We start from the raw sequence: 24,571 nt of genomic DNA, 5'->3' as shown, positions 1-24,571 counted from the left end.
GGATAGAAAAATTGCAAAAGCCAGCCAGGGATGGGAATTATAAAAAAAAGTTACAAAACAAGGAATCCTACTGGATGGTTATGCTAGACACTCATGTACTGAACGGCCATAATGCCAGACATGATTTATTTACAACATTGTGAAGGTATTATATTTGGACAAATATGCATCTGAATATCTGTATTATATTTGTCTTTTCATTATCTATATAGGTTTATATAATTAGTTGAAATAATTAGTATGCATATAAATCTTTATAGAAATAGACTAATAAGATACCATGAGAAAGCTGTACTGAACGGCCTGATGTTAGACATGATTTAATAACGGCATCTTAACTGCACCTTATTTAGAAAAATGTGTATGAGTCATTATATTTTATTTATCTATTTGCCATTGTCTCATACATAATGTTTGTTTTCTTCACCTACCACACATGCTTGTATAATTTCTCCTAATTGAATTCATTAACATGTTTGCACTTTTTTCAAGTACAGACCAATGAAATACTATGGAGGAGCTATAGAACTGGCAACAGAATGTTCCCAGGTTAGATCATGAATAAAATGAAAGTCAAAACGTGTTGATCGTGCTTTTCCCACAAGTGTGTCATAGGGCTGGTTGCAATATGTTGATTTTTTTATTTTTATGGAATAAAAGGTTTTTTTTAGCAACATATGTCATTCGCTGGACTTTTTCTCGTTTAGATCATGCATTGGCTGCTTCAGCCTTGTCCGTACGAGGCATTGGCTTTCAAACAGGAGGTCAAAACACTTGGACTGGTAAGCTGACTTTTTTCTATATGAAGTCTTATCTAGTCCCAGGGACCAGGATGATAGTCTTAGGTGTCTTTCTGGACTCTCCTCAGAGAACATCATTGCTAGAGAAACCGGTAAGACAGAATTCAGTCCTTCCAAAAGGGCTGATGTTCAATCAGATCAGCTATGAGGATTCTAGCTGTAATGACGTCTTGGTAGAGTCAGTTTCACTCGAGAGTGCTTCAAAAAGCAGTTCTATCGGCACGGGACAGACGTCAGGAATATTTCTCTGTCTAGAGTAACCTATCTCGAAGATGAGAAGATAACAGATATGGTGGACTACCCCCAAAAACCTGCAGGTAGGGATCCCCTGGGTTTCCTGTTCCTGTGTGACTATCACCGCCAACGCAAGCCAGTCGGGATGGGAAGCTCCCCTAGAAGGGAAATGCTTGCAAGAAACCTGTCACCTAAAATTCAATCCAGAACCTCAAATTAGAGAGGCTGTGTTTGAGGCTTTGCAAGAGAGTCGATCTTTTGTCAAAGGGAAGTATGTAAAGACAATCTAACAACAGAACCATTTCTGCGTCGTCAGGAAAGTCCAAAATATCATCCGTATCTAGCCTGAAAGACCTTCCTATGGACAGAGAAAACAATACTGTCAATTTCAACAGTACTCTTGCAAGGTTATTAGTACCAAGTGGCAGATTACCTGAGCAGGAAAAAAGTATGTCCCTCAGAGTTAGAACTGAATGGGGAAATATTTAATCAGTTTTGCCGTTGTTGGGGGACCCCTCAGAGAGATCTTTTTGCAACAAGAAAAAATAAGAAGGGGTTGACGCTCTGACCCAGGTCTGGAGCGTAAGCCTTTTCCACCTGAGAAATATCCAGGAGGACTAGGCAAAAGTAATACTGGTGTTTCCCTTCTGGCTGAAGAATAGCTGGTTTCCTCTGTTAACCAAGATGGCCCTAGGGGAACCCATGATGCTCTCATTGAGTGAGGATCTGCTACATCAGAGTCCTCTTCTTCATCACGACTGAAAGGCAAATCTTAAAATTGCAGGGGCTTTCAGATCAGGTCATATCTACCATCCAGGCAAGCAGAAAACTGGTCATCCCTGGTATGTACAATAACATTTGGAAGAAGTTCTGTTCAGAATTTAGCGTATTTCCCACAGAAACTTCTGATGCAGATATCCCCAGAATCCTAGATTTTTTACAGGTAGGATTCAATAAATGACTAAGATCAAACACGTTAAGGGTTCAGGTTTGGGCCTTAAGTGTCCTCTTTCATTTTCTCTTAGCATCTTATCCCTGAGTGGCCAGATTTTCAAAAGCAGTGCAGAGACTAAGGCTAGGTTCACATTTGCGGTTGAGTCCACAGCGTCTCGTCTGCAACCGCATTGCAAAATGCTTGCAAATGTATGATAACGTTGCGTTTCTTATCCGCATCAACTTACGCATGACGGCTAAAAAAATGCAACGTTTGCACGTGTTTTTGCATGCGTTTGTGTTTTTTTTTGCATGCATTTGATAGGAAAAATTGTTTCAAGAAGAATTTCCTTGAAACAAGAGACGCCAAATGGGCGTGGCTCATGGGATCTCTATATAAACCCTTGTACAGATGAAATCCTCACATTTTGCTCCTGTATCAAGATGGATCTTAGCATAGAGAGTTTCTATCGGAATCTGGATTTGGATGTCAACTTGCTTCTTTTCTTTGCATTAGCTTGTGAGCAAGAGCGGAAAAGGGAAAAACAGAAAAGATGGCATCGGCGCTTTTGGCAGCACCCGATTCTTGAACTACGACAGAGCCGTGGAGACTACCACTTCTTATTCAGTGAGCTCTGTGAAAAGCCAAAGAAATATTTCGAGCACACGAGGATGTCAAGACAGCTTTATGGAATTGCTGGACCGTGTACAAGGAGCCATCAGGATGCAGGACACCCAGCTCCATAGAGCAATTCCTGCTGAGGAACGTCTGCTGGTGACACTAAGGTACGTAATATTTAAACATTAACTCCGGTCATAATTATTATTGTTCTGCAATGTACTTAATACTTTTCCCTTTTTTTGTTTAGCTTAAATAGTGTCCTAAATATTATTGTTATAAAAGCCATGTTCTTTCTTTTTTTTTCTTCTTTCTTTGTATTTCAAAACCCCATGTCATAAAAATTATTGTTCCCATTCATTTTTTTCTCTTTTCGGCAGATTCCTGGCTACCGGAGAGAGCCTATCATCGCTCCATTTCCAGTTCCGGATAGGAATTTCCACACTCTCTGGGATTATCGCAGACACCTGCCGGGCTTTGTAGGATGTTCTCCATGTGGAATTTATCCCCCTACCCACCACGGAAATCTGGCAGCAAACTGCAGACCAATTTTTTCAAGTTTGTGATTCCCCCAACTGTTTGGGAGCAGTGGATGGAAAACATATCAGGAATACCAAACCGACTGGAACTGGATCCGAGTACTCTAATTATAAAAAATATTTTTCCTTAGTGCTCATGGCGATTGCAAATGTAGGTATGTAGGTTTGTCGCAGTCAACATTGGATCTTTTGGCCATGGTAATGACTCCCAGCCATTTAAGAACTTGAACATGGGCTAACCGTTGTATGGGAATCATTTTAATTTCCCCCTGCCACAACCTCTTCCCAACACTGAAGGCCCGCCAATGCCATTTGTTGTGGTTGGGTATGAGGCCTTTCAGATGTGTGGAAACCTCCTGAAACCATATTCCAGTCGGGACTTAAACCACGTAAAAAGGATTTTTAATTACAGACTGACCAGGGCACAAAGAACTGTTGAGTGTGCATTTGGTATCCTTGTCACCGGTTCACAACTACAGTTTTTATATAGTTCACTGTCTGTATCATGCAGATTGCATGAGACAGGGATTGGATTATAACTAAATTGGGTTATGTAACCCATGCTTTACTCTACACCTCTTCTCTCTGAGATCAGTGCTATGGTAGGTGACATTGGATTCGCTTTTTCGTCTCTTCAGTCTGCATTTCTATATTTCTTTATATTACTGCAGACTGAAGTGATGATGGAGCTAATCCACCTCATATCTTTACTCACCTGCCCGTGTGTCACAACTAGTGTACTCAGGATGCAGAAAACACTGTTGTCTTCTGGTGGCCTACTGATGGTGGCAGTGGTCAGCAGTGCAGGAGCAGGACTCGGCCTGGTGGTGGTGGTGGAGTGGATTGCAGCAGCACCCGGCATGGTGGTGGCGGTGTAGTGGTGTGCGGCAGGACTGGGCATGGTGGTGACCGTACAGTGGTATGCAGCAGAACTCGGTATTGATGTTAAGTGTGTAATTGATGGCACAGGTGGAAATACTCTCTGCTGCATAGCCTGAATGTAAGCAGCGTTGCAGGCCTGCATCATGTTGAGTTGGAGTTCAGGCGTAAGGTGTTCCGACATGCCCTGCTCTATCTTGTTAAAAAAATGGTGTGCTGGTCTGGAGGTCGGCTTCCAGACGGTAAAGGCATTGGTTGACATCTTGGAAAAGTGTGTTAATATGGGTCAGACCACTTTCCAGTCTATCTTCCAGCGCCTTTAAGCCAGTCTGGAAGACCGAGCTCAAGTAACATAGTTATTAAGGTTGAAGGAAGACTTTAAGTCCATCTAGTTCAACCCATAGCCTAGACTAACATGCCCTAACATGTTGATCCAGAGGAAGGCAAAAAAAAACCATGTGGCAAAGGGTAAGCTCCACATTGGGGAAAAAAATTCCTTCCTGACTCCACATTCGGCAATCAGACTAGTTCCCTGGATCAACATCCTAACAAGGAATCTAGTATATATAACCTGTAACATTATACTTTTCAAGAAAGGCATCCAGTCCCCTCTTAAATTTAAGTAATGAATCACTCATTACAACATCATAGTTCCATAGTCTCACTGTTCTTACAGTAAAGAATCCGCGTCTGTTATTATGCTTAAACATTCTTTCCTCCAGACGTAGAGGATGCCCCCTTGTCCCTCTCTCAGGTCTATGATTAAAAAGATCACCAGAAAGGTCTTTGTACTGTCCCCTCATATCTACTGTCTACACTCCACCTCCACACCCTCTCGCTGACCTGATGTCCTAACGGATGTTTTAAATATATATTTTTCTCCAATAAAGAGCACGATTTCACAGCTTCAAAAAGGGTGAGTGCCGCACTGTTTTCTTTTCTTGTTTCATTAAAAAGGTTCTATCTATTAGGCCACTCCTCACACTTGGGTAAAACTTGGGGTTTGGTTAGGAAGTGAATTGATTTCAGTTCAGTTCAGAGGAGAGGAGTCCTGACTGGAGGGAGAAGGAGATAGTCAGGAGGAGAGGAGCAGACTGGGCTCGGCCCAGGAAGGAAAGAAGGACACGGAGCTGCGCCTGCAACCCATGCGGTAGACTCCAAGGAAAGGACAAGAAAGGAAGTGTGCCGTAGTGAGTGAGCACCGAAGTCGTAGCAACAGGAGTAAAACACCAGTGGGAGACCAGCTAGAAGCAGGCTGCCTCCCACTGAGCGCAGATCCGGTAGCTGGAGCACCGAGGGAGTAATAGACTCAATGCTTTACTTCAGAGACCGGCAGGACAGTCGATTGCAAGTTGGCTGCCTGACCTAAGAACCTAAGCAGGCAAGGTGGCAACGCGGAGGACGGGTGACGCTAGGGTCCCTATAAAATAGCCTCAGGCCACCACCGTCATACGGGTTGGTCCTATCCATCTGGGGGACCGAGAGAAGAGTAACAAGAGTGAGGACCCTATGGGAGCTAATGCACATAGTGACCTACTACATTACTGTGCGCAAGGGGTAGGCTACTGATTTCCACCTGGATAAGGGGACTCTGGAATTGCCATCAGACCGGCCGGACTCTGCCTACCCTGTGATCCAGCACCCTGGACTGTGGATGCTGAAGCCTTCAGTAAAGGTAAAGAGACTGCACCCATTGTGTCCTCGTTATTCACCGCGCCTTGCACCACCCACCTTCACCATCTTCACTTCTGGCAAGCCCTGGGGATATACTTCACCTGTGGGAAGGTATACCATCTAGCTGCCATAACATCACCCCAGCGGACCCCTAAGCAGCGTCGGTCACTCTGACCGAATACCACAGGTGGCATCACGAACACTACTGTTATCTACGAACTCTGCCTTTTATTGGGCGCCCCTTTAAAAGAAAAAATATTGCTATGCTCACCCTCTGGCGCGCCCTGGTACTAACCGGCAGCCTTCCTTCCTTAGAATCAGCGCGTGAAGGGCCTTAGATGACGTCGCGGCTTGTGATTGGTCGCGCGACCGCCCATGTGACCGCTCGCGCGACCAATCACAAGCCGCGACGTCACCGAAGGTCCTTCAAGCGCTGATTCTTAGGAAGGAAGGCTGCCGGAAAGCAGGGCGCGTCCGAGGGTGAGTATATACCTAATAGTATATACCTAATAGGAATATACTCACCCTCGGACGCGCCCTGCTTCTTTCCGGCAGCCTTCCTTCCTAAGAATCAGCGCTTGAAGGACCTTCGGTGACGTCGCCGCTTGTGATTGGTCGCGCGAGCGGTCACATGGGCGGTCGCGCGACCAATCACAAGCCGCGACATCATCTAAGGCCCTATACCTAATAGTATATACCTAATAGGAATATACTCACCCTCGGATGCGTCCTGCTTATTTCCGGCAGCCTTCCTTCCTAAGAATCAGCGCTTGAAGGACCTTCGGTGACATCGCCGCTTGTGATTGGTCGCGCGAGCGGTCAGATGGGTGGTCGCGCGACCAATCACAAGCCGCGACGTCATCTAAGGCCCTTCACGCGCTGATTCTAAGGAAGGAAGGCTGCCGGTTAGTACCAGGGCGCGTCAGAGGGTGAGTATAGCAATATTTTTTATATTAATTCTTTATTTTACACTTAAATATGGATCCCAGGGCCTGAAGGAGAGTTTCCTCTCCTTCAGACCCTGGGAACCATTGGAAACCCAATGCACTGCATTGGGTTTCGTGTTTCGGCCGACCCCGACCCCGACTTTTTTATAGGACCGGCCGATTTCACTCGACCCGACTTTTGAAAAAGTCGGGTTTCGTGAAACCCGACCCGATCCTATAAAAGTAAAAGTCGCTCAACCCTACTGCGGACACAACCGCAAATGTGAAACCAGCCCAAGACCCATGATGAGAAGGTCTGTACTTTCGGGGGATCTTAGTTTACTGTTAATTGTCCTTTGCAGATCTTCCCAAGAGCCCAGAGATGACAAATATTAGCAGACTTATTTTTAAAACATCATTTTTGGTAGCTATTACCTCTGCTAAAAGAATTGGAGAAATTCAGACCCTATCTGCGATCAGTACCTTCATATTTTGGAAGATCGAATAGTATTCATGTTCCATCTGGTATTCCTTCTTAAGGTGGTATCCACTCCAAATATGAATCAAAGGTGTCATGGGGTCCCCTTCCGGTATCACACAATCAACAGAGTAAGAGATTAGTGAACAATTCCAAGACCTTTATTTAGGCAAAACACGAAAGGTCCATATATACGATCCATCACACAAAGGATTAAATATTCCCGAACACGAATGATTATCAGTAACAGGATAAAAGTCCAACAATCCAGCACATATAACAGTCCATATTCCCTTCTTTCTCTAGATATGCTCTTCACACCAAGGTTCCAAACAAGACTGATCTCTGTGTCTCACCTCCCTGATATTTAAAAGTCTCCCCCCTCATTCACAGGCCAGGAGGGGGGAAGGTCTCAGGGGCTCATTGTTTCAACAAGGCTAGGTCAACATGTCATTAGCATATTAGCAAACAACATTATTCACTGACCCTGTGGAGAGATAACAATACAGAACTGTAGGGAGAATATCAGATGGCAAATAACAACTCATCCTACAAGATAGAGTAACACCATGATAATCAGTAAAATAGAAATATACACAAAAATGATACCCACATAGCATATCACACCATCACAAAAGGGTGTGATATGCCAACATCCAAAGAATCAAAAGGAGAAGTTGTTTCATTCTTTAGATGTCAGGCAGACAGTTCTGTCCTACCTGGAGGCTACCCAAGATTGCAGGCAGGACGCCAACCTTTTCAGTCAATACAGAGGTAGACATATGGGGAAGAAAGCATCAAAAGCTAATATAGCAAGAAGGATAAGGTCCACGATATTTCTACCCTACTCATCAGAGAGGAATTCATCTGAGGTCATAAAAGCCCACTGAACAAGAGCAGTTTCCACTTCTTGTTTAGAGAAAGCAGGTGCTTCCGTAGGTCAAATTTGCAGGACAGCAACATGGTCCAGCCTGAACACTTTCTGTAGGTACAATAAGCTAGACGTATTGTGAAGTCAGCAGACAGCCTTCAGTAGGAAGGTTCTACAGGCACCGTAATCCCTGACTCTGGTATTCTCCATGGTTCTGTCAGGAGGGAAGTCCTGGAAAAGGGCAATTAGTCCGACCGGTAATCATGTTTCCAGGAGTCCATCCTGACCGAGCAGTTAGATTCCCTCCCTTAGAATGTCTAATGCTCATGTGAGTTAACATTTGTATAGAAAGATTCAATAAATTAGCGACCTGGTGTGGAAAAGACACCACGACCATGTGCACATGTTGAGTAAATAGATGCGGAAATTTGCAGCAGCAAAAATGTGTGTTTTGATGCGTTTTTTTCACGGATTTGAGTGAGGTTAATGGTGAAAAACGCTGGCAAAAATGCACAGAGAATTGACATGCTGCAGACTATTTTCTGCACCAATACTGCAAGTCAAAAATACTCAACGTGGGCATGACATCTCGAGTTTCTCATTCACTTTGCTGGCAAGAACGCACCAAATCTGCAATGTGTACACAAGCCCTTAAGGGTGGGGGAGCCTTTTAAAGCTCTCATGTTTCCTATAAGGATGTTAAGGACGAACTCCATGGTACTGTCAGAATGGACTCTTTGAAACATATTTACCGGTAGTATTAATTGCTCTTTTTTACTTTTATTGTTAGCTCCCTTAGGGGACTTGAAGATTCGATTATCTAATCACCTGTGCTCTATACAATGATGTGACAGTATCGCTACATATACAGTTAGGTCCATATATATTTGGACAGAGACAACATTTTTCTAATTTTGGTTATAGACATTACCACAATGAATTTTAAACAAAACAATTCAGATGCAGTTGAAGTTCAGACTTTCAGCTTTCATTTGAGGGTATCCACATTAAAATTGGCTGAAGGGTTTAGGAGTTTCAGCTCCTTAACATGTGCCACCCTGTTTTTAAAGGGACCAAAAGTAATTGGACAATTGACTCCAAGGCTATTTCATGGACAGGTGTGGGCAATCCCTTCGTTATATCATTCTCAATTAAGCAGATAAAAGGCCTGGAGTTGATTTGAGGTGTGGTTCTTGCATTTGGAAGGTTTTGCTGTGAAAGGAGCTCTCCATGCAGGTGAAACAAACCATCCTTAAGCTGCGAAAACAGAAAAAACCCATCCGAGAAATTGCTACAATATTAGGAGTGGCAAAATCTATAGTTTGGTACATCCTGAGAAAGAAAGAAAGAAAGCACTGGTGAACTCATCAATGCAAAAAGACCTCGGCGCCCATGGAAGACAACAGTGGTGGATGATCGCAGAATAATCTCCATGGTGAAGAGAAACCCCTTTACAACAGCCAACCAAGAGAACAACACTCTCCAGGAGGTAGGCGTATCAATATACAAATCTACATAAAGAGTAGACTGCATGAAAGTAAATACAGAGGGTTCACTGCACGGTGCAAGCCACTCATAAGCATCAAGAATAAAAAGGCTAGACTGGACTTTGCTAAAAAAAATCTAAAAAAGCCAGCACAGTTCTGGAAGAACATTCTTTGGACAGATGAAACCAAGATCAACCTCTACCAGAATGATGGAAAGAGAAAAGTATGGCGAAGGCGTGGTACAGCTCATGATCCAAAGCATACCACATCATCTGTAAAACACGGTGGAGGCAGTGTGATGGCTTGGGCATGCATGGTTGCCAGTGGCACTGGGTCACTAGTGTTTAATGATGATGTGACACAGGACAGAAGCAGCCGAATGAATTCTGAGGTATTCAGAGCCATACTATGTGCTCAGATCCAGCAAAATGCAGCCAAACTGATTGGTCGTCGTTTCATACTACAGATGGACAATGACCCAAAACATTAAGCCAATGCAACCCAGGAGTTTATTAAAGCAAAGAAGTGGAATATTCTTGAATGGCCAAGTCAGTCACCTGATCTCAACCCAATTGAGAATGCATTTCATTTGTTAAAGACTAAACTTCAGACAGAAAGGCCCACAAACAAACAGCAACTGAAAACCACCACAGTGAAGGCCTGGCAGAGCATCAAAAAGGAAGAATCACAGCGTCTGGTGATGTCCACGAGTTCAGGACTTCAGGCAGTCATTGCCAACAAAGGGTTTTCAACCAAGTACTAAAAATGAACATTTTATTTAAAATTATTGAATCTGTCCAATTACTTTTGGTTCCTTTAAAAACAGGGTGGCACATGTTAAGGAGCTGAAACTCCTAAACCCTTCAGCCAATTTTAATGTGGATACCCTCAAATGAAAGCTGAAAGTCTGAACTTCAACTGCATCTGAATTGTTTTGTTTAAAATTCATTGTGGTAATGTCTATAACCAAAATTAGAAAAATGTTGTCTCTGTCCAAATATATATGGACCTAACTGTAGCAGATATCACGGTCTCCTTTGAAGCCCGGCCATAAACAGGGTTTCAAAGGACCTATGTAATTACAGGCATGGGGTCATCAGCTGACCCCGAGCTGTCAAAACAACCCATCAGCCACCTGCAATCACATCATGTGCACATCGATGGGCGGAAATACTGACAAATGCACACATTAGCGCACATTAAATGCTGCTGTCAGAGATTAACAGAAAATGTAACAAGTTAACAATTGCGGGTGGAGTAGTAATACACAGCCATTACCTGCCTGGTATGGGGACGGCCTTGGCGCTTGAGCTGGCTCCAGACACCTACTTCCGACATGCACAATACATTTAAGGTTCTTGATCTAATCGGGTGGAAAGTTCTTCAGCTACTCACTCAGGACGTGCAGTCTCTGTGCAGGTTCCAGTACCTTCCTCTCCTGCTCTTCATTAATCAGTTAGATAAGTGTGGGGCTTCAGGAGAGCAGTTCTCGTAGTGATCAGGAAGGACACTCTCTCAGTGTTCTCCTGTCACAGGAAGTTTCCTCCAGTCTATATACGGTATATAGAGAATATACGGTATATAGTTTCTTCTCGTCTGAGTTAATTTTTGATGGTTAACAAAATACAACTTTCCAGTAATTCACTTTTCACACTCTAGGTATGATAATGACTTCTATGTGAGATTTTTGATGTTTAATAGGGTTGTCCAAAACTTGGACAACCCTTTCTCATTCCTCATGTTTGGTCCTATTACAATAACCGCAATTATACAAACATCCCATGCCGGCGCACTTCCAGTGGTGTTGGCACTTGTGTTCCTGAAGCATATGTAAGGTGATTAAGTTATGTGAGCCTTGCATCAAATCAGCACTGGTGTCACTGTCCACATCAGACAAATCAAACATCAGAAGGAAATTAGAGAGCAGCTGCGGTTTTCTCTTGATAGTCAATACGTCCAAAAGTGGGGACAACTTCACGTGACCCCCAGGAAGGCAAGTACAGACAACCCTGGAACGGCGCCAGCACGGAATCTGAGTATGATCTATTTTTATTTTAACAAGGCCAAACATGAAGAATGACAAGGGGTTGTCCTAGTAGTTGACAACTCCTTTAAGAAGTTACAATTTTTGGTTAAAAAATTCCTAACATTCTGAACATAAAAAACAGTCCACTTTGTGACCTCTATGATGTTTATTAAGAGTTGATTTTGGTGTAAAATATTTCCCACATTAAGAACATGAAAAAAAGCTCTTAACCAATGTGGGTTCTCTGGTGGTCATCAAGATGCGCTTTCTGAGTAAAACATTTCCCACATTCTGAACATCTAAATGGCTTCTCCTCTGTGTGGGTTCATTGGTGTTTAACAACATCTAATTTCTGGTTAAAGCGTTTTTCACATCCTCAACAGAAAAATGGCTTTTCCCGTGTATGAATTCTCTCGTGCTTACCAAGATATGCTTTCTGGTTAAAACGTTTCCCACATTCTGAACATCTAAAAGGCTTCTCTCCTGTGTGTGTTCTTTGGTGTTTAACAACATCTGCTTTCTGGTTAAAACACTTCCCACATTCTGAACAAGAAAAAGGCTTCTCCCCTGTGTGAATTCTCAGGTGCTTAACAAGATATGCTTTCTGGTAAAAACATTTCCCACATTCTGAACATGAAAAAGGCTTCACCCCTGTGTGACTGCTCTGGTGCCTAACAAAAGATGATTTCCTTACAAAACATTTTCCACATTCTGAACAAGAAAATGGATGCTCCCCTGTGTGACTTCTCTGATGTGTAAAAAGAATTGATTTCTTTGTAAAACATTTCCCACATTCTAAACATGAAAATGGCTTCTCCTCCCCTGTGTGTGTTCTCAGATGTGTAAGAAGATCTGATTTCCACTTAAAACATTTCACACATTCTGAACAGGAAAAAGGCTTCTCTCCTGTGTGAGTTCTCTGGTGACTAACAAGATATGATTTCTGATTAAAACATTTCCCACATTCTGAACAAGAAAAAGGCTTCTCCCCTGTGTGAATTCTCAGGTGCCTAACAAGATATGATTTCTGGTAAAAACACTTCCCACATTCTGAACATGAAAAAGGCTTCTCCCCTGTATGAGTTTTCTGGTGACTTACCAGATCTGATTTCTGGTTAAAACATTTCCCACATTCTGAACAGGAAAAAGGCTTCTCCCCTGTGTGAGTTTTCTGGTGACTAACAAGTTCTGATTTCCGGTTAAAACATTTCCCACAGTCTGAACAGGAAAAAGGCTTCTCCCCTGTGTGAGTTCTCTGGTGAATAACAAGATCTGATTTCTGGTTAAAACATTTCCCACATTCTGAACAGGAAAAAGGTTTCTCCCCTGTGTGAGTTCTCTGGTGTCTAAGAAGATGCGATTTCTGGTTAAAACATTTTCCACACTTGGAACAAGAAGACCTATTCTCTGCTGTGTGAATTTTTTGATGTTTAAAAAAAGACTTTTTGAGGGGAAAACATTTCCCACATTCTGAACAGGAAAAAGGCTTCTCCCCTGAGTGAGTTCTCTGGTGACTAACAAGATCTGATTTCCAGGTAAAACATTTCCCACATTCTGAACAGGAAAAAGGCTTCTCCCCTGTGTGAGTTCTCTGGTGATTTACAATATACGATTTCCGGTTAAAAAATTTCCCACATTCTGAACAGGAAAAAGGCTTCTCCACTGTGTGAGTTCTCTGGTGACTAACAAGATGCAATTTCTGGTTAAAACATTTCCCACACTTGCAACAAGAACATTTATTCCCTGTTGTGTGAATTTTTTGATGTTTAAGTAAAGACTTTTTGAGGGAAAAACTATTTCCATATTCTGAATGTGAAAATGGCTTCTTTGCTATAGGAGTAGTTAATTTTTGAATGCTTATTTTGTGACTTTGATTTTCCCTAGTAGTCGGTAATGAATCAGAAGACATGATCTGTTTCAAATCAGAGGACAGGTCTTTGCTGTGAAGGAATGATGATATATCTGGAGTAATGGCATTCACTTCAAATCTATCCTGTGAGAGCTCAAAATCATTAGATTTACAAATTGAAGATGTTAGCTGTCCCTCTGATCGCCTGGTACAGTCATCTGTCAAAGAGAAAACCAAATATTATTTTTGAGTGAAATATATTTGAGATTTATATTTTTGAACATTTCTACTTAAAACTGTCCCTAAAAATGTCAAGTTATGTAAAAATATTGAATTATTCACCATGATAACTACAATTCACAGTCCAAGAAAAAACCTCATAGGATGAACCAGTGGAGTGTGTTGTTCAACTCTTTGTTCATTTTGCCTCCCAAACATGGAATAAAAAGCCACTAATGAATGTTATGTAGGCGAGAAAAATACCACTAAAAACTTCTACTTATCACACGAAAAGCCCCCACTCAGTTCCATCATCTACAAGATGAAAACAGAGATTTCCACATTATTAGGCTGCCGTCACACTAGCAGTATTTGGTCGGTATTTTACATCAGTATTCGTAAGCCAAAACCAGGAGTGGAACAATTAGAGGAAAAGTATCATAGAAAGAAATGCACCACTTCTGCATTTATCACCCACTCCTGGTTTTGGCTTACTGACCAAATACTGCTAGTGTGACAGCAGCCTTAGTGGCTCAAAGGCTCTTGAAGAGCAACATGGCTTACATAAACTGATCCAGCAATATCCGCTCTCCCAAATTCAAATCTTCCCCTCGCTCCTGAGCCTTGCAGTGTGCTCAAACCACATTTAGCATCCATTTATTTGTCATTTCTAAACTGAGAAGAACCCACTTAATTTACTATATGTCATGTCTGCTGGAGCACAATACGGATACTATATGTTGGTTAATAAAATGTCAAATGTGCAATTTTCACTCTCCAACATCCACTGTGTGCTAATTTACAGAATGTGGCTGTGGAGTCAAAATAGTCACTACTCCTAAAGATTAATTCACGGATAGTATAATTTCCAAAATGTAGTCACTTTATAGAGATTTCTACTGCACTGGTGGATTTCTGTCATTTTTGTCATGCCGCGGCAATACAGGTAATTGCAAGCACCACTAGGTGGCAATAGAGTGGAGGGAGGACTGCACACAGCAGGACCAGATCTGCAATGCAGCAGTGAGCCCACCACCAGGTGCCAGCAGAATAGTCAAAACAAGCCGGGTCAAATATTAGACTGTGGTACAGTACAAAGGGAATAAGCAAACACAGAGTCAATAACAAGCCAAATGGGTCAGTACCAGTGAGGAGCAAATGTGCCAAAGACAAGAGACAAAACAACAGGTCAGGGTCCAAGCCGGGTCAAAAACACCAGAGTCAATACAGAAAAGAGGAACACAGAGTTGGAAAGGGAAGAGGCGATAAACAGACATGGGTTCAGTAAGCAGGTAGCAGGACAAATCAAGGCAAACGGGATCAGCTACTCAAGCAATAGGCAGAAGCTATAACTGACATGGTCTGCAGGACACAGTGAGGATAAATAGCAAACCTGAGACCAGACTGAGGCTGAGAAAGTTAACCACTGGCATGACCAGACTGGAAAAAGGGGAAAACAGGACTCAAAACCCAGTCTGGATCATGACAATTTTGTTATAATAAGGCTTCTACAAATGGTGTGTACCCGCTTCTCTGGGATCTGCTCCTGCGATGCCTGCTTCTGTCACCAGGAGAGGCCTTATTCATTCTGCAGGCAGCGCTGGTAATGGAGGAGACGTCGGAACCAGAAGCTCTGCATGTGCAGGCTCTATCCAGCCACTAAGATTAGGGTCCCTATTACCTGTAGTACCATCCAGTCTGGCAGTATTGGTGAGTGAGCTGTGCAGTTGAAGTAATCTGCTCCCTGTTTCAGCCAATTGGACAGCACCACACACTACTAAAGCTCAAAAAAATATTGCCGGAAGCTGCCAGATACAGCCTTGTTCTCTGCAGATTTGGTCATGTGTGCTCAGCTCCAGCTTAGTTGTGACCCCACTCCATCTACTGACTACTCTTGCGTCTTATGATTTTGTATTTTCTCTGCCCTCCTTGTTCTGACAAGGTTACCTGACTATTCTTCTTGCTATCTCACATCACAAATCAGCAGATAACACCATGGCCCAAGCCTAGGGGTCTCTGTGTAAGTTCAGATCTATGTAGGGGGCTTAAAGGGAGATGAGAAAGGCAATCCCTGTGATCTGGAAAATGAAGTAGATAGTGCCAAGCCTGTTCGTGGTAGCCAACTTATGAGCTGCCCGGTGACCACAATACATTGTGTTTGTAAACTATTCAACCCCCACAAGATCTTCACTCAAATAGCTAAATGGCGCCACTCTTTCCCTTCTTAACCCTGCTATGTGCCCAGACAGTAGTGTACAGCCATATACAGAGTGTCCGTAAAATCATGGTGCACTTTTGGTGCCCTTTCACTGGCCCAATCATATCAGACCTGTTCATGAGGAGAGATAACAAGAACCAATCAAACAACACAAACTCATTTAAACTGTTGCTGAGCCCCCAGTCGGATTAACCCCTGATAAACTGAACTCTGATTAATACACTGCCAGGTCTGTGACATCATGCAACCACAAGCTTATGCCAGCCGTGTGGTTTTCCATGCCAGTCGAGATGTGGACGGTACAGAGGAAAGTTCAGTGTGTTTTGTGGCTCGATAAATTTGAATCCGTGACCAAAGTGCTATGTGAATATCGGCGCGTTTATAATGAAGCACCACCACATAGGAATAACAATGCTCGGTTTGATAAGCAATTGAAGGAAACCGGCAGTTTGGTGGAGAAATCCCGTTCTGGTAGGCCATCAGTCAGTGATGAGTCTGCAGAGGCTATATGGGATAGCTACCTAAGGAGCCCTAAAAAATCTGTGCGTGCGTTTGTTCGACAATTACACCCAAGCAAGACTACAGTCCATAAGGTGTTAAAGAAACGTCTCTGTTTTATGGGGTACAAATTGCAGCTGTTGCACACTATCAAACCGGCGGATGGACCTAAACGATGCGCGTTTGCTAAAGATATGCTTCATGAGATCGACAATGATGCAAGATTTTTGCAAAAGATTGTGTTTAGCGATGAGGCGACCTTCCATATCTGTGGACATGTTCATCGCCATAACGTCCGAATATGGGCTGCCGAATATCCTCATGCCTATGTTGAGTACGAACGCAACACCCCTAAAGTGAACGTGTGGTGTGGCCTGATGCATGATAAGGTGATAGGCCCATTTTTTTTCGCGGAGCAGTCTGTGACAGCAAACATGTATCTTGACATGTTGGAATTGTATGCAGTGCCACAATTTTCAGAAGGTGTCATCTTTCAACAGGACGGCGCTCCTCCACACTATGCCATTGTTCATGAGTTTCTAGACAGAACATTCCCCCGGCGGTGGATAGGCAGGGGTTCTGTCAAGCCATGTCCACCACGATCCAAGGATCTGACACCCTTGGGCTTTTACCTTTGGGGTTATGTGAAGCCACATGTGTACAATAAACATATCAACGACATTAATCACTTAGAACAGAGAATCACAGACGTTATTCACTCTGTTACACCAGATGTCCTTACCCGTGTGTGGCAAGAACTTCATTATCGTTTGGATGTGTGTAGGGCAAAAAATGGACCCACATTGAACTGCACTGAATAGGTATGAAACTGGGAGAGTTCTTATTTGGAGCAGATTTTACATTTCTATCGTCTTTTGTTGCTTTCCAGTGATTGGTAAAAAGTGCACCATGACTTTACGGACACACTGTATAAGGTATTGTCAGATTCAAGAGACGTTGGAAAATAATTTATAAAGTCAATTTATTTTCTGGCATCATTTGTGAAGAATTCCAAAGTTATCACCACATAAATTGACTCAAGTCAGATTTGAAAAATGAGGCCTGATTAGGAACACAAAATTGGCTGTGGGAAGTATTTAAATCAGAGTAGATTGAGCACTAACAACTGTAGTCAAAAACTTAGTTCAGACAATAAAACATCTACTGAAATGATCAAACTCAACAAGTCTTTATCATTAAAGAATGAGTAACTAGTGGTGAAACCTCTATGGAGTAATTGGAGTATGGGGCTCTGTGGCTCTTGGTAATCTCAACTATTGTTGGGGCCAATATTTGCTAGAAAATGAGTTTTCAAGAAAAAAAAATATTGGACATTTAAAGAGGAATTATTAAAATAGTGCCTACATAGGCTGGATAACATGCTAAGTGGGCCCGCTAGTCTAGGGAGACTAACACTCCATGGACTAGTCAAAGGCCTCACTTACATATTATAAAGGGACTTTAGAAATACATTTTATAAGGAACTGTTTCTGTGTGTAATATAATAAAGAGATTGTTAAGCAGTGTGTTTATCTATGTAGACACAATTGCTGGTGGTTTTGGAGAGAAAGGGGGCCTAACAGGTTCCTTTTAAATTTAGATCTCGTGCGTTTGGTAGAGGTAATAGAGACCTAAGTGAGGCAAGCCAATACCACCAAAATCAAACATACCATGCAGAATGAACCTGTAAAAAAAAATAGACATAGAATAAAAATATCTATCCCAACAACAACAGATGGTTAGGCAGAGAATTCCAATATTGACCCCTTTACCACCCGAGGCGTATCCACATGTCCCTGTGACCTGGTACTTATTGACCTGGGATGTTTGTAGACAAACAAAAAAAAAGTTTAAAAAAAAAAATTGTAAAAATATATTTTTTTAAAATAATTATAAAAATCAAATCAAATCAAAATACATTGTACCCATTAATAAATATTTGTCTGGAAGATAAAAATCTAAACAATAAAAGTATACATATTTGGTATCGCCATGTCCGGAACGGCCCGACCTATAAAATTATTCCACTAGTTAACTCCTTTATTAACCACCATAAAAAAATAAATAAAAAACAAGGCAAAAAACAATGCTTTATCATCATGCCCCCGAACAAAAAGTGGAATAAAGCGCAATCAAAAAGACAGATATTAAAAAAATGGTACCGCTGAAAACATCATCTGTCCAGCAAAAAACAAGCCGCCATAAACCATCATCAGCAGAAAAACAAAAAAGTTATAGCTCTCAGAATAAAGTGATGCAAAAATAATAATTTTTTTCTATAAAAATAGTTTTTATTGTGTAAAAGCACCAAAACATAAAAAAGGGGCATCACTGTAATGATACTGACACAAAGAATATTAATTATCAATTTTACCACATGCGGAACGGTATAAAATAAACCCCCCAACAAAAATTCCTGAATTGCTGCTTTTTACTAATTCTGGCTCCCAAAAATCGGAATAGAAAGCAATCAAACAATGCCATGTGTCTGAAAATGATACCAATAAAAAAGACAACTCATCCCACAAAAAACAAGTCCTTAAATGACTCTGTGGGTTAAAATATGGAAAAATTATAGCTATCAAAATATATGGATGCGAAAACTAGTTTTTGCAATAAAAGTGTCTTTTAATGCGTGATAGCTGCCAAACATAAAAACCCAATATAAATCAGGTATCGCTGTAATCGCACTGACCAGAAGAATAAAGTCAACTAATCACTTACACCGCACGAAGCATGGCGTAAAAGAAATATAAAATCAATTCTTCACTTGCTGTTTTGTTCATTCTGCCTCCCAAAGATCACAGTAAGGCTTTGGCACACATTTATCCTGCGCTCTGCACTGAGCGCTTACAACAGGGTTTCTGTGTACATCTCTGAAATACGTGATTCAGACGAACCCCCGGGGAAGATTCCTGGCAGATGGCAGTACTATGGACGCCATAGGACCTGTGATTGGGTGGTGTTCGTCTTTTCAGGCGTGCATAAAAGTGCTGTCGACCACAGTTTTGTGCACTTCTGAAAAGAAGGACATCGCTGAACAGAGGCCAGATGGAGTCCAGAGTAACTCCGCTGCCTCATTATAGTGAATGGATCCCTCAGGGGTTTCATCTGAATAATGTCACCTGGAGATTTAGATGGAAACCCAACAGTAAGTGCTCAGTGTAGAGAGCTCGATAAATGTCATAGCAAACGTTATGTAAAATGTTCCCAATAAAAGTTTCAAATCAATCTACAAAAATAGCAAGACCCCAATAAGATTGGTCATCCGTTATTGGAAATGTAGAGATCTTCCACGTTACTGGTGTATAATGGCTCTGGAAAAGCTCCTTGCCCCTCAAATTCTGCGCTCCCGAATCCAAGTTCCCCACCAAATCCAAATGCCCCCTTCTCTTCTGAGCCCAACAGTGTACCCAAACCACATATAGCGTCCACATGTTTGGCAATTCTGAAGCTATGAGAACCCGCCTTACTTATGGGTGCATGTCTCCAGAAGCATGATTTGGTCACAACGTACGGGTGACTGCAATGTACTGGTCACTACAACGTACTTGTCACTGCAATGGCAGTTTGCAATTTTCACATGGCAACATTCATTGCTGCTTGTTTCTGGAAAACACACATGGAGTCAAAATCATCACTACCCTGTAGATAAATTCCCAAAGAGGTATAATTTCCAAAATGGGGTCATTTGAGGGGGGGGGGATTCTGCTTTTCTAACACTTAGGGACACTGTATATGGAGTATGCAAACTATTCTAGGAAAATCTGCGCTCCTGGAGGGCAGCACGGTGGCGCACTGGGTTCTAATCCCACCCAGGACAACATCTGCAAAGAGTTTGTATGTTCTCTCCGTGTTTGCGTGGGTTTCCTCCGGGCACTCCGGTTTCCTCCCACATTCCAAAGACATACTGACAGGGATTCTAGATTGTGAGCCCCATCGGGGACAGCGATGATAATGTGTGCAAACTGTAAAGCGCTGCGGAATATGTTAGCGCTATATAAAAATATTGTGCATACAGGCCGCTACACTTGGGGCACCGCCGCCTGCAGAACACATCTACCCAGGCTCGCGTCCGCTGAGGACTGGGTATGAACCCTGTAGTGTTTAGTAAACGTGTGTAGGCTAGTCCAAGTGGCCGCCTTACACAGTTGTTGTGCCAAAGCCTGGTGCCGAATGGCCCAGGAGGCCCCTACTGCCCGCGTAGAGTGTGCCGTAATACCGGCTGGAAGAGGAGAATTCTTGAGGCGGTAGGCCTCTTGTATGGTGGATTTGATCCACCTGGCAAGGGTAGCTTTGGAAGTTGGCAGACCCTTGCGGCCGCCTTCCGGAAGACGGAAAAGAGAATCAGACCTCCGGAAGCATGCAGTCCTTGACACATATATATATGCAGTGCCCTGACAAGGTCAATTGTATGCAGAGCCTTCTCCACTCTATGAACCGGGACCGGACAAAGGAATGGCAGTGAAATTTCTTCATTGAGGTGGAAGTGGGACACAACCTTCGGAAGGAAGGATGGGACCGTACGGGATTACTACCCTGTCCTGGTGAAAAGCCAGGAAGGGCCGTCTGCAGGAGAGTGCTGTCAGTTCAGACACCCTGCGTAGCGAGGTGATTGCCACCACCTTCTGGGAGAAAAGGCGGAGCGGGACCTCCTTAAGGGGTTCGAAGGGTGGTTCCTGCAATGCTGTCAGACCAGGTTGAGGTCCCACGTTTCTAGTGGTCGTCTGTAGGGGGGAAACCAATCGGGAAACCCCGGCTTGGTAGCAATGCGCCTCTTAAGCGAGCCCAGGGACAGCCTGGCCTCCAGACACGATTGGAGAAAACCAAGTACTTTGGGTAAGGAATAAGGGAGTGGAGTCTGGCCACGAGATCCGCGCCAGGTAAAGAAAGCTTTCCAGGTACGGTAACAGATCTTGGCAGAGGCTGGCTTCCGTGCCCTGATCATGGTTCCAATGACGTCCTGCAAGAGCCCTGCCTGGGTAAAAACCCAGGTCTCAAGGGCCACGCCGTCAAATTGAGAGCCCCTGAGTTCTGGTGGTAGAACGGGCCTTGTGATAGAAGATCGGGGCGGTCGGGGAGACGCCAGGGGGCATCTACTGTAAGTTGTACAATGTCGGCGTACCATGTACGTCTGGGCCAGTCCGGTGCGATTAGGATGGTTGGAACTCCCTCTTGCTTGATCTTCCTCACCACCCTGGATATCAGGGGGAGAGGTGGAAAAATGTACAGAAGCTGGAACTGGGTCCAGTCCTGAACCAGAGCTTCTGCTCCGAACAACCGCGGATCGTGTGTTCTGGCCATGAAGTTGGAGACCTTGGCATTGAAGTGGGATGCCATTAGGTCCACATCCGGGGTCCCCCAGCGATGGCAAATCTGGCGAAAAATTTCGGGATGGAGAGACCACTCTCCCGAGTCTATTCCTTGTCGGCTGAGGAAGTCTGCTTCCCAGTTGTCCACACCTGGAATGTGGACCGCCGAGAGAACCGACCCTGTGTGCTCTGCCCAGTGGAGGATATGTGACACTTCTCGCATCGCCTGGGTACTGCGGGTCCCTCCTTGGTGATTCACATATGCCACAGCCATGGCATTGTCTGACTGTATTCCTGATATTTTCAGGAATGGTCGCTTCCACTGGGGACCACTTGCCCTGTGGTGTAGGTGCACTGCACCCCAACCAGTCAGGCATGCATCGGTGGTCAGAACCTTCCATTGACCTGTGAGAAAGGATTTCCCTTTGCTAGCGAGGTTGGCTTGAGCCACCAGTGCAGGGACCTCTTGATTGACGACGTCAGCCGGAACTCTCTGTCGAGAGAGAAAGGATTTTTGTCCCAGGACTTGAGGATGGCTAATTGGAGAAGCCTGAGGCGAAACTGGGCAAATGGGACGGCTTCTATTGCTGCCCCCATCCTGCCGAGTACTCTCATGGCAAACCGGAGGGATCGAGGGGTTTGTGGAGGAGGGTGCGAACTCCTAGGCAGAGAGCCAGTGCCTTGTCCTTAGGAAGGAGCACTAGACCCCTGGAGGTGTTGAATAGCATCCCCAGGAAGGTCAGAGACTGACTCGGGGTTGGTGATGACTTTTGTAAGTTGACTAACCAGCCCATGCGACTCAGAGTGTCGATTGTAATTGAGACGCTGAGCTCGCAGTCCTTGATGGTGGGAGCTTTGATGAGTAGATCGTCCAAGTATGGAACAACTACTATGCCTCTGGAGTGCAGGACGTCCATGGTGGCTGCCATGACTTTGGTAAACACTCTGGGAGCCGTGGCAAGTCCGAACAGGAGAGCCACGAACTGGTAGTGGTCCTGGTCGATTGCGAACCTGAGAAACCTCTGATGGGCAGGTGCAATCGGTATATGCAGGTATGCGTCTTGTATCTCTATGGAGGCGAGATATTCTCCCTTCTCCATGGACACAATGATGGACCGAGGAGACTCCATGCGGAACTGACGGACCCCTACATATTTGTTGAGTTGTTTTAGGTCCAATATGGGCCACACACTGCCTCCTTTCTTGGGGATTACGAATAGATTGGAATAGAACCCTCGGAAGCGCTCGGCAGTGGGGACCATTACTATGACTCCTGCTTGAAAAAGGGAGGAGACCGCTTGTCGGAAGGCACGAGTCTTGGCTGGCGGTTTTAGGGGGACAGAAAGGAAGAATCGGTCCGGTGGGTTGGAGGTGAACTCAATCTTGTATCCGGAAGACACTAGTTCCCTGACCCACCTGTCTTCTGGTGGCTAGGCAGCCAGACTTGATGAAAAAGTAAGGCTGTGTGCACACGTTGCGTTTTTTTCGCGTTTTTTCCAGATAAAAACGCTATAAAACCGCAAAAAAAACGCATACAATAAGCAGCCCATCATTTAGAGTGAATTCCGCATGTTTTGTGCACATGATGCGTTTTTTTCCGCGAAAAAAACGCATCGCGGCAAAAAACGCAGCATGTTCATTAATTTTCCGTTTTTTTTGCGGATTTCCCACTCCAAAATGCATTGGGAAGTGTCTGGAAAAAACTGCGGCAAAAACGCGGCAAAAATGCGTCAAAACCGTGGCAAAAACGCACTCGGTTTTCTTGCGGATTTCTTGCAGAAAATGTCCGGAATTCTCAGGAATTTTCTGCAAGAAATCCTGAACATGTGCACATAGCCTAAAAGTCGGCCACCTACGGGTGTGGTGTCTTCCGGAGTCTGTGAGTCATGATGAGGAGAAAGTCTGAGATTTTCCTCCTCTGGGATTATACTGGGCTGCTTTTGACTGCCAGGTCTTGTCAGACCTTTGTGTCGACCGTAAATTGTCCCTGCGTGGGGAACGGTTACGATTTTGTGCTGGACGCGAGACGTACCAGCCCGAAGAATTCCGAAAGGATCGGAATAGAGTTTGGTTATGCTTCTTGTAAGTGCGTTTAGGTTTCAGTTGGGGAAGAGAGGTACTCTTACCCTCGGTGGCGTTGGATATCATCGTGTCCAACTGTTCACCAAAAAGTCGCCCACTGAGGTAGGGGAGGTGCGTGAGGGATTTCTTTGAGGCTGCGTCCGCTTTCCATTCCCGCAGCCACAGGATACGCTGAATTGTGATGGCGTTTGATGCTATCCCCGCTACACCTTTTGCTTGGAGGCTTGTAAATTTTTGGCCCAGGCCAGAATGGCCTTGGCAGCCAAAACTGAAGCGAACGCAGGAGCCAGAGATGCCCCTGCAGCCTTGAAAATTGAACGAGCCATGCCGGTCTGCTGCATCCCTGAGGGTTGAGCTATCTGGCAGTGAAAGGAGGGTTTGTGCTGCTAGTCTAGAGACTGGGGGGTCCACTTCGGGTGGGTCTGTCCATTCTTTGGTATCCTTCTGTGGGAAGGGGTACCTCGCCTCCAGATAATTTTTTTCTCAGGCTGTGAGAGCTGCTTTTTAAGGATCGCCTTAAACTCTGGGTGGTTAGAGAAAACCTTAGGCGGCTTCAAAGGTCCTTCAAAGGAAATCTTGTGTTCTGGGGCCTCTGGTGTCGGATCAGAAATGTCCAGCACCCGATGGATGGAAGAGATTAAGTCCTCAACTAGCCCTGTATTACTAGGAGGGATTGGGATCAGGGACCCCTCCCTTTTCTTGTCTGAGTCGGAGTCAAAGATGCCTTCCGAATCCTGTGTTTCACTGAGGCGTCCCCTGCTGGGTGAGCTGGGGAGGCCTTCTCTGGTCGGCGATTGCGGAGATCTGCATTGTCTGCCCTTGGAAGGGGACGGTCTAGGTGACCTAGAACTACGGTGTCTCTCCCTATAAGGAGATGACCGTGTGCTATGGGACGACGCAGATGAACGTGACCTGTGGGTCTGCTTG

General features: G+C 44.1%; 1 protein-coding gene across 1 annotated transcript in view; it reads right to left on the bottom strand.

Moving 5' to 3' along the window:
• Positions 1 to 10,431: 10,431 nt before the first annotated feature.
• LOC138666945 (zinc finger protein 585A-like) overlaps positions 10,432 to 24,571 on the bottom strand; it is a 101,554-nt gene continuing 87,414 nt past the window's right edge. Inside the window, exons 9-10 of the mRNA XM_069755141.1 lie at positions 12,927 to 13,123; positions 10,432 to 12,716 (exon numbers count right to left, since the gene is read on the bottom strand). Of these exons, the coding sequence (XP_069611242.1) occupies positions 11,843 to 12,716; positions 12,927 to 13,123 (1,071 nt within the window). The 3' untranslated portion in view covers positions 10,432 to 11,842. The remainder of the gene's footprint in view (positions 12,717 to 12,926; positions 13,124 to 24,571) is intronic.

The sequence above is a fragment of the Ranitomeya imitator genome, chromosome 2, assembly GCF_032444005.1.
Source record: "Ranitomeya imitator isolate aRanImi1 chromosome 2, aRanImi1.pri, whole genome shotgun sequence".
Taxonomy (NCBI): domain Eukaryota; kingdom Metazoa; phylum Chordata; class Amphibia; order Anura; family Dendrobatidae; genus Ranitomeya; species Ranitomeya imitator.
This window is presented reverse-complemented; position numbering and strand designations above follow the sequence as displayed.